Source organism: Crinia signifera, chromosome 6 (genome assembly GCF_055691185.1).
Source record: "Crinia signifera chromosome 6, ASM5569118v1, whole genome shotgun sequence".
In the NCBI taxonomy this organism is placed as follows: Eukaryota; Metazoa; Chordata; class Amphibia; order Anura; family Myobatrachidae; genus Crinia; species Crinia signifera.
In genome coordinates this window covers 240983495-240994614 of record NC_139222.1, presented here as the reverse complement: position 1 = coordinate 240994614, position 11120 = coordinate 240983495, and the positions used below count along the sequence as shown (strand labels likewise).

General features: G+C 43.5%; 1 protein-coding gene across 1 annotated transcript; it reads right to left on the bottom strand.

The window, feature by feature from the left end:
- Positions 1-1823: 1823 nt before the first annotated feature.
- LOC146009119 (uncharacterized) lies at positions 1824-9754 on the bottom strand. Its single transcript, XM_083149193.1, has 3 exons — positions 8721-9754; positions 4556-4672; positions 1824-2089 (listed from the first exon to the last, which is right to left on the bottom strand). The coding sequence occupies exons 1-3, from the start codon at positions 8917-8919 to the stop codon at positions 1884-1886; spliced, it is 522 nt and encodes a 173-aa protein (XP_083005319.1). The 5' UTR covers positions 8920-9754; the 3' UTR covers positions 1824-1883.
- Positions 9755-11120: the final 1366 nt, after the last annotated feature.

Below are 11120 nucleotides of genomic sequence, written 5' to 3'. Positions count from 1 at the left end.
CGACAAGGGATTGGGAGTGCAGTGGGATACGGGTGGGTTGGCCTCTGCTGAGCGGGTGGGTGCTCGGGCCCTCAAGCACCCACAGAATTGGCACCTATGACTCCTTGTCTTTCCCTTTTATTTGCTGTCTGGGAGTCCATCTGGAGTGAATTGAATCTGAGGATTCCTTGTTTCACTACTTGTTGAACACTTCTTTGGAGAAGAGGATACGCTGTATTAACTGGAGGAACGTAGGGTTATGTTCGTCTGTATATAGCCACTTAATAAATCGGAGAAGAGGACCGTTCCTGTCAATCTAGGGACATACTCTGATCTTTAAGGGCACCAGTGAAGGGAATATCCCATCTTGTTTGTTGCTTCAGTGATGGGAAAAGTCTGAAGTAACAGACAATTCAACTACTCTACAGACTCCTTGGATCACTGACTAAAAGATCAGAGAAGTCATCAGCCTGACAGTCAGCAGCATGGAGTTGCAATACCATGTAGATATGGTCACGACCAGTGGCGGCTTCAGAGGTAGGGCGGCAGTACAGTTCAAAATTCAAATAGGGGACCCACACAAACACCCAGTTTGAAATGGCAGTTGGTGTGCATCCCCTATTTAAATTTTTAACTGTGCTCCAGCCCTACCTCTGGAGTATCTCCTGGTCATGACCCACAGTTTGAGAACTGCTATTCTAAAGCGACAAGAACAGTCATGACATCCCCTTGATCTCATCATTTATATAAATAATAAATAAATCTACATTAAGCTGCATTTCAGGACAAAAGCAGAAAGCTTTATTTATTGATAGTAAAGGGGTAGCAAGAAGGTTTCATATTTTTCTAGCTCTGGGCTGCATTGAAATACACTTGCAGTCTGCGTTGGTTGTTGTTGACTGTGAAAAGATCTGCACCATTACTTGTGGACCTTAAACATGTACTGGTACAAAATTATTATATGTTTTTGTCATCTCTTGTGATTCACTAACCGAGCTGTATTGTGTTTCTACATACATTGCTTTTCATAGGCGCCTTCCTCTCCAGAGGTCACATCATGTCATAAATGGTTCTTCTCTTTGAGATGTTTAGTATTTGACAGCTTATTAGTTACTTGGTATCTTAACCTCTGGGAAGCAGATCACTATTACATTGTATTGAGCAGGGATTAAAGAGTCTAAGATTAGAAAAAAGAAGGCGACCTAAAGAATTTACTATGCTACGGAATGGAGTGGAGTGGTGGAAGAGCAGCATCTCCACCGTGTCCAAGTGGACATCCTATTGTAGAGCCGTCTGCACAACAAGGTTGAATTGATCGACCTTCATAGTCTTCTTCTTTGATAGTGATAATCAGTACAAACACAGACAGAAATGACAATGCCTGGAGTGGGAAACACAAACCATTTATAGGTGGAGAGGTACCAAACATTGGATGAGTGGAGTGAAAGTACCAACTCATCAGCTTCCGCCATTTTAGGGAAAAATGTCAGAAACTGATTGTTCATGACTTTATTTCTGACCACTTTATCTCCTTCTAAGGTTTGATACATCTCCCTCATTGAGAACTATACTTTTTGTTTGGTTAAACCTCATGAGTTGACAACCACTGGAGTTATTTCATTGGATGGTTGAGTCAGGAGTCGGCTAAATATTTTGTGGATTGTAGTACAGCAACATCTGAAGACTCAGAGGAAGATCATCTCTGGTCAACGCGGGCTTCCAGTTCTGTTTCTCAATATAATTTATAAGATATTACTGCTTGATGTACAAAGCAGCCAACACCTGTTCCATTACTGCGTGATGTGTAAATAAGCATAAAGTTATTTTCATTTGGGGGGGGGGGGGAGTATGGATTTGAGAAACACCAACATAAAGAGAAGCCTGTACTGCGGCATTAACAACAATCAGCTGATAACCAGGAGGCCGAGGCCTAATAGAAGAGCCATCAGAAGACGGATGTAGCTGGCACTCATCTGACTGCTTGATCCCTGACTTCCGCTGTTACAGTTGTTGGAGAAGCAGCACTGGACATTAACACCAGCGGCTTTTGTGCCTTCCCGTAATGCCCGGTCACAGAATGACTTGAAAGAGCAAGACTTCATTACTCCACCTGAATGTAAACAGAAGGAAAGACACACATGGTAATGTAGATAAAGCGACTGTGCCGGTAACAATGAAGATATGTCAAAGATTTATTTCACCAATGCTATGATCATTGCAATAAATATTTGTTATCCATTATTTATGGGGCACTGGAATGTCATAGCAATTACAGGGAATGGCAGCTGCAAACACAATAGGTGCGCTTAGTCACTTCTTCATAGTGCTTTAAGAAACTAGTGATTGTTATTATGCCTATGCTGTTTGTTTGAGCAATAAAATAAATCTTTAGAGGCCTATTTAGCAAATAATATGGTACTTGTTTCCTAGAACAGCGCCCACGATATTGATCTTAGGCATCGCAAGCAAAAAAATCGCGTCGGTCGCATCGCATGCGGCCAAAAAAATCACATGCGATGCGACCAACGCGATTACCGCGATTTTAGGGAACAATGTTAAATGGCCCAATTGATCCGATTTTACATAGGGAACAATGTTAAATGGCCCACAGACCCCAAATAGCCACCCTGAAGTGTGAAATGGCCCCCCCAATTGTTATCGCCACCCCACCATCAACCCAAAGCGTGGCGAGCGCAGCGGTACGCATCCTCCGACCTTTTCATACCCCCACTATCCACGTCGGCGTGGAGTTGAGAATAGAAAGTGTGGCGAGCGCAGCAAGCCACCGAGCCCAAAGCGTGGCGAGCAGACGCGGATACCTTCACAGCTATACGCGTCCCCTCGCGGGCTTCACAGGTATCCGCGTCCCCTCGCGGGGCTCACTGTGCTTGCCACGCTTCGGCCTCGGTGGCTCGCTGCGCTCGCCACACTTTCTATTCTCAACTCCACGCCGACGTGGATAGTGGGGGTATGAAAAGGTCGGAGGACGCGTACCGCCGCCCCCTCGCGGGCTCGCTGCGCTCGCCACGCTTCGGGTTCACGTTGATGGTGGGGTGGCGTTAACAATTGGGGGGGCCATTTCACACTTCAGGGTGGCTATTTGGGTTCTGTGGGCCATTTAACATTGTTCCCTATGTAAAATCGGTAATCGCGTCCTTCGCATCGCATGCGATTTTTTGGCCGCATGCGATGCGACCGACGCGATTTACATTTTACCATGCATTTCTATGTAAAATCGCGGGCATCGCATCGGTCGTATCACATGCCATTGTAATGGCATGCGATGTACATGCGATGCCCGCGATGGGCGCCGTTCTAGGAAACAAGTACCAATAATATTTGTGGCATTTTTTTCAGATGGTACCCACAAATATAACATGGTGGAACCGCAGTAGATCACTCTGATATACCCCGTGGTCCCTGCATTTCTTACAGCAGAAGCAGCACCCTAGCTTTCTATGAGTAGCTGCTAGATTGTCTGATTCACCCAGCTCCGGTTACACCGTCATGTGACATCAGTCGCTGAAAAAACGGCCTATACATTTTAATACATTTGTGTAGAACATAATTTCTTATTGCCGATAAGGATTTATAATTATCAGGTCTTTACTGTCATATAATATATGTTGTAACATAAGAGTATACTTTTAAAGCAAATACATAAGGTTTGTGAAGTGCAAAAACAATTTATTATATTAAGATATTAATAATGATACATTTTAACTATAAATGCTAAGAGTGTGGGACAACTGGTAGACAGTCAAAAGGTCGACATTGGGTTTTTCATATTTTTTTTGTTTTAAATGTCAACACAGTCGGCATGCTCACTAAAACGTAGCACTGCGTCCCCTCACATGGCTCGCTAAGCTTCACTATAAATGCTACGAGTGTGGGACAACTGGTAGACAGCAAAAATGTTGATAACCATTAGGTCGACATGCAAGAAGGTCATTAGGTCGACATATGCATTAGGTCGACATGGGGAAGGTCGACAGTGAAAAGGTCGACATTGGGTTTTTCACATTTTTTTGTTCCAAATGTCAACAAGTGTACAAAGAATATATATATTTTTTTTAAAAATGCACCTTTTACCATTAGTGTCAGTCTTCGTACAATATTTGCATGATTCTAACTAGTGTTGTATGTCTCGTCAGTAGATACAGTTAAAAATTATTGAAATGTCAAAATGGAACATGTTAACATATGCAGAGTGTCAACATTTTCACATGTTAAAGGTCAACATTCTGCAGGGAGACTACAGGGTTATTCTAAAGAAGGGACGGGTAACACACTAGAGGGAGATTCAGGTTAGGGGGTGGGGCATATTCATCCATGCTCCATCACAGCTGGATATCATCACACCACCACCAGACCCAGAACAATCCATTGTAGCCACTGGAACAAGTAAAGCCACCAATGGACCACATAAACATTTTGTTGACTTTCTAATCATGTCATCACTACATGTTGATATTATGGCCATGTCAACATTCTCCTGTCAGCCTAATTATTGTTGCCAAAATGTACACAACCCTAAACTGACAACTCAGAAAAACAACAGTTGATGCATACTCACTGGATTGCCCACGGATTATGGCACAAGCATCAGATTCTCGGGGGCACTGCTGAGATCCCTGCTGGTTGCATTCTTGGTCATTTGAGCCCACACAAGAAAAACATTGTAAGCCGCTGCCTGAAAGAAGATATACATTTATGTACAATATACCTGTATGAGCTGGTTTAAGAAAATGCAGCTTTATTAGAGAAACCCAACATGTCAGCCAGACTGCTCCATGAATGCTGTAATGGATGGTTGTAATACTGAAGTGGGGGATCAAACTCCTTTGCACTGAAGGATGAAGCAATCATTTTAGGCAAAAGGAGAACAAACCGGATGGAAAAAACTCCAGCAGGGAAGTTGTTGGAGAGCGTTGTGGTCATGAACATACAGTAGATGGGCTGTTTAGGCTTTGCCTTAAATGCAAGCAATTATTTACTTACCAATTTTAGAAAGTTGTGGGCCCAACTTTTGACCTGTGCCCAGTAATCTGGTCCCTGCCTCAGGTTTGTTCTGGAAGTACTGGTTGGGATAGATAATTTACCTGCTTAATCAAGTAGTACATTGATTATGTTACTTCAAGTGGGAACTATTGTCATTTAATGTAAGAACTCAAATTGAAACTTCTGTAAGTATACCATATGTATGTCAGTAACGGTTTCCAGCAGAATATAATCTATTGATAAGACAATAAGAAACATCATTCACATGTTCCTTTAGCCTTAATTCTGCATACAGTAGTAATGTTCTTTCGGTACTTCCTCATCTTTGTGGCCACAGCTTATGCCAGTTATGTTAGCCGCTTTCAGAATAGCATCATTGTCCCCTCGCGGGCACGTTTCACTCGCCACGCTTCAGGCTTTGTGTCTCGCTTCACTTGCCACAACTTTACTGAAGGTTATAGATGGTGGCATGGGCACAGGAGGGTGGCGTGGTGCAGGGTACACTACGTACTTTCCGTAGCATAAGCTGTCGCCGCAAAGATGACGTAGTACCGCTCTTTCTTACACTATGAATAACAACTCATCTATATGTCAGAAAAACTGTGGGTCTGGTGCAAATGTGTTTTGTGGTATCCTGCACGTGCACCCCCCCCCCCCCCCCCCAAAAAAAATTGACCAACCCTGTATAATGACATACCATTTCAGGTGCAGTATGTAGGAATAAACTTATGAAAGCATTGAGTGGAGCGATCAGTACATTTCTGTTCAAGACATATACACTCATCCATAAATGACCACTATAAACTTAATACCAGGGCTGGAAATTTTCAAGGACCTATATTAAGAAGGGGAGGAGCTGAGGCTAATGCTGTGTGGGTGTGGCCAGATCCACATGGGAGTGTTCATTCTCTACACGGTCATCCCCATTCTCTGCCAAAATGAATGAAAATAGAAACCTTGCATACTTTTTGATAAAACTAGACTTTTTCAATAGTTGATTTAAGGCCAACTCTGTGGCTCTCTAGGAAGTTTCTCATCATCATACTGTCATGATGATGAGCCTATTTTTATGTGGAGAGATGAAGGTGTAGCTCCATCCACCCATTGTAAGGGCGGTATTCAATGAGAATACCTGCGAGGTGCAGCGAATCCTTTTTAGGATTCGCTGCACATTCGCCACGTTCCGGAGCCGGCGGGCTACGGTATTCAACGTGTCAGGGGCTCGCTGCCCCTGACTGGCGAATATGAGCTCCTGCGGCGAACGCCGTAGGGAGCCTGAGGACGGTGCCAGGCAGAGAGATGGTAGTCTCTCTGCCTGCCCCAGAACATTGTGGGGGGGTAGGTGGGCTCCCTGGGTGCCAGGCAGCACAGGCTGCCCCCCGGGGGTGCCAGCAGGGGAGCGTATATTCACTACACCCGATCGTAACGATCGGGTGCAGTGAATATATGAATATGTAATGAGCGGCTCGGCTCCGGCGCCCCCTGCTGGCTGCTGTGCTTACAGCACATGAATAAAAATAGCATGCCCCTCCTCAGAATAAAATTCCTGATTTTTTGACACCAAATGTAAAAAACAAAACACTTTATTTTAAAAGTTCACATTCCACTTCACCATAAAAAGATAGCGCTTGCTACTCGGCGAATCATGGTGAAAAAAACCTTGAAATGTATTCGCCATGTGGTCATTGAATAGGGTGATTTACCGTTTTAGTCAGAAATTCGCCAAACAGCACAAATTCGCCATAAAAACATGGCGAATCAGGCTCATTGAATACCGCCCTTAATCTGGGCCTGGCAGTGATACACCAGCATTTACAATTTATAGTTGGAGGATTTGTTTGTATTGTTTTGCCTCTTCTTACAAGGCCGTGTGGCATTAGTTACTATGGAAACTGCCTCTTTTGTGCAGTGTGTCGGTGATTCTGTGCAGCAATAACAGCATTATAAAAATATTAATTTAAGGAGATATTAAATGCCAAATAAATGAAACATACTTCAAAGGTACCAGTCGTTGTTGAAGTTAAGCCAAAGAATAAAGGACACATGATCAAAGATGAACTTAAAAAAAACAGACTATGAGGGCCACAATAACAAACTTAATTTGGATGTCCTTTTTTAACACTGCTGTAATTCTACTGAACCTTTTAAAAATCAAGAGGCCATTTAACATTGGAGGCCAATAGCAAATGCCATCTCTGCAACATTGTAAATTTAATATTAGGTGCAAAGCAAAGTAGATGGTGCCTTAAAACACAGGGAACTTCCTGTGTTATAAGGACAGCTCCATATAAGAACATCAGGAACGTTTGCATATACTTTTATTTGCATTAATAAAGCAACATGCAAGATAATAAATAACTATTATTATATAACATCTTTAGCATTTTAAGAAATTGAACAATGATTTTTTGTATCTGTACTGTGAAATGTTAACATTAGTAATTAGTCATATCACATAGCACAATAAGACTCTCCTCCAGTCTCCAAACCTATAAGCGTTCCCTAAAAACTCATCTCTTCAGGCAAGCTTATCAAATTCCAGAACCAGTCACAGAACCTTGCTTTCTGGTGGAATCGATGCAATAAAGAATACAGTATCTAACCTTATGTATCAATGCCCATTTCCCTATAGATTGTAAGCTTGCCAGCAGGGCTTGACTGTCTGTAAATACCCTGTTTGTTGCATCACTGTCTCCTTTGTAAAGCGCAACGGAATATGCTGCGCTATATAAGAAACTGTTATTAAATAAATAATCACTAGGTTAGTGGTTACAGAACTAAATAACAGTACTGTTGCCTATAAAAGATGACTTAACGACTTTAGTGTTTGTATCACAGTTGTGATACGGATCTACAAACACATGATAGAAAACTCTGAAAGATAATGTTATGATAGACTATTGGAAATACATCTTAGTTGAGGTTACCGATAAAATAATCTAATAGAGGCAAGCTTTAGCTGCTTCTAATCCATCAAACTGTTGCTGTCAATCCAGACTGGCCGCCGAGGCTTGCGGATTACCATGATCAATAAGAGTTTTTGTTGTTACCAAAAGTCCAAGAATGTGGTGCCTATCCAGTACAACTCTGCTACCTCCTAGCTGGGACTTCATTAGAACAACTTGAAAGTCACCAATGGACAAACTATGGCTAGGTTATATAATGCTGAGAAATTAATATAGAGACCCAGGGAGGAGATTGCATAAGTTCTAACATAGAATGTTGTAATGGGACTCATTTAGGTCCACTCATGTTGCGCCACACTTGGTAAAGCAATAACTGGTGCAATACTTGTGTGTTTCGAAATAAAGTCCAACACAAATATAAAATGAATATAAAAAGAAAAACCTGAAACCACAGAATGGTAAACAAGCTATGAAGGTAGAGTGTTGGTCAAAGACTCCAGGTTCATACAGGGTTGTAGTGCTGGCTATCTTAATTGAAAAAATAAAGTTTACTAAAAGGGAAGAGAGAAGTCGTGTTTATTTATGCCCGCTGAAGTGCCATGTATAACAAGAAAATGTTTTTGAATTATTGGGTCAACATGACTTAAGCAAGGAGATGTCTGTACTGCAGACGCAGCACCTTCTGGGAATGAAGGAGTTAGCTCTTAGTTTGGTTGAAAACTGCTGAAATGCTGAAAGCAAGATGAGAGCCGGTGGGGAGCCAAGAAATTATATGTTTAAATGACAGAATTTCCTGCCTGACAAATATCGTAGAATTTCAAAGTCACCACTTACCTTCCTGTATCTGGAGAAGAGAGAGGAGCAGGAGGGAGTGCGTAAGCCACATGGTAAGAGTCCCAGTGCCGTTCCTACAGACTAGTGAAGGGGCCTTTGCTACCTCGAGGATTATCGTCTTTCTGTAATCTCTTGACGAAGGGGCAGCACGCGCTGACAGAAACAACTCATTCCAGTTAAAACCTCCTGTCATCCACATTATCTCTCCAAAAGGATCCCATCTTAAGCCTTCTATTCCAAGTTTCTCCTGACCTCTTCCATTCCCTTACATCATTAACCCTATGTTTATAACGGCAATATTATACATTTTATAATGTGGTTATGGTTTAATATCACGCCTGGAAAAGGGACAATAATCGTATATTTCTATAAAAGTGTATATACAACAATATACATAACTACACACCTGCTGGTGTCATTCTGTAGTCAGAATTGCTTACATGTGGTGAACATAGAATCCTACAGCAAATTAATAGATCTTTGTTAGTGGTGACCACATAAATGTTCTAGCATTGCACTGTAATAGATCTATGAGATTTCTTGTATAAGGAGAGAGAAGTCAGTGAGGCACTAGTAAGAAGTAAGAGGCAGGAATATATTTCACATAAAAGTAATAATGTAAGAACTACAGATACACTATATCAAATATCCAAATAAATCCAAATATGTTACATTTCTATGTATGTACGTACATACATAGATCCAGTATTGGGAAATGGTGATCTCTGTGTTCTACAACTGAAGGGCTCTTGTAGGTCAGAATCAGTTTTTGGGGTCAGAAATATATTCTAAACAAACAACTGTAACAAATGAATCACTGCGACTCGACTACCAAAAATTAATGCACACCAATACGTGAGGTTCCAGAACAATGGTAGATTGACACTTGGGGTAGCAGAAGAATGGCACAGTAACACTTGGGGTTCCAGAAAAATGACCCACCTACACTTGGGCTCACTGGACAATGGCCCACCTACACTTGTGCTCACTGGACAATGGCCCACCTACACTTGGGCTCACTGGACAATGGCCCACCTACACTTGGGCTCACTGGACAATGGCCCACCTACACTTGGGCTCACTGGACAGAGGCCCACCTACACTTGGGCTCACTGGACAATGGCCCACCTACACTTGGGCTCACTGGACAATGGCCCACCTACACTTGGGCTTACTGGACAATGGCCCACCTACACTTTTGCTCACTGGACAATGGCCCACCTACACTTGGGCTCACTGGGCAATGGCCCACCTACACTTATGCTCACTGGACAATGGCCCACCTACACTTGGGCTCACTGGACAATGGCCCACCTACACTTGGGCTCACTGGACAATGGCCCACCTACACTTGGGCTCACTGGACAATGGCCCACCTACACTTGGGCTCACTGGACAATGGCCCACCTACACTTGGGCTCACTGGACAATGGCCCACCTACACTTGGGCTCACTGGATAGGGGCCCACCTACACTTGTGCTCACTGGACAATGGCCCACCTACACTTGGGCTCACTGGACAATGGCCCACCTACACTTGGGCTCACTGGACAATGGCCCACCTACACTTTTGCTCACTGGACAATGGCCCACCTACACTTGGGCTCACTGGGCAATGGCCCACCTACACTTGTGCTCACTGGACAATGGCCCACCTACACTTGGGCTCACTGGACAATGACCCACCTATACTTGGGCTCACTGGACAATGGCCCACCTACACTTGGGCTCACTGGACAATGGCCCACCTACACTTTTGCTCACTGGACAATGGCCCACCTACACTTGGGCTCACTGGGCAATGGCCCACCTACACTTGTGCTCACTGGACAATGGCCCACCTACACTTGGGCTCACTGGACAATGACCCACCTATACTTGGGCTCACTGGACAATGGCCCAACTACACTTGGGCTCACTGGACAATGGCCCACCTACACTTTGGCTCACTGGACAATGGCCCACCTACACTTGGGCTCACGACAATGACAGGAATACATATGGATGACCAACGTTAAGGATGGCAGCGGTCAGAATGCTGACGCCGGCATCCCAAAAGAAATAATCTTGACAGCGTTCTGATTAGTATACTTTCCCCCTGCCACCCCCTAAGCCTAACTACCACCCAAACACCCACAGCATAACCCTAACCCCCCCCCCTTACTAGTGTGTAACCTAAGCTTTCTATTTAGCAACCAAAACCTAACCGTCCCACCGCACAGTCTAGACCTCCCCCCTCCCCCTTGTAAATGCCTAACTCTGCAGCCTAACCTTACCTTCACTCCTCTGCCCCACCTGCAGTGCACATGGTTTTGTCCAGCTAAGAAGGAATTTGCCTCTAAGAGTGAACTAGAATAAGGCCCAATGTCACACTGACATTTTGGTTCTCAGAGCATATTA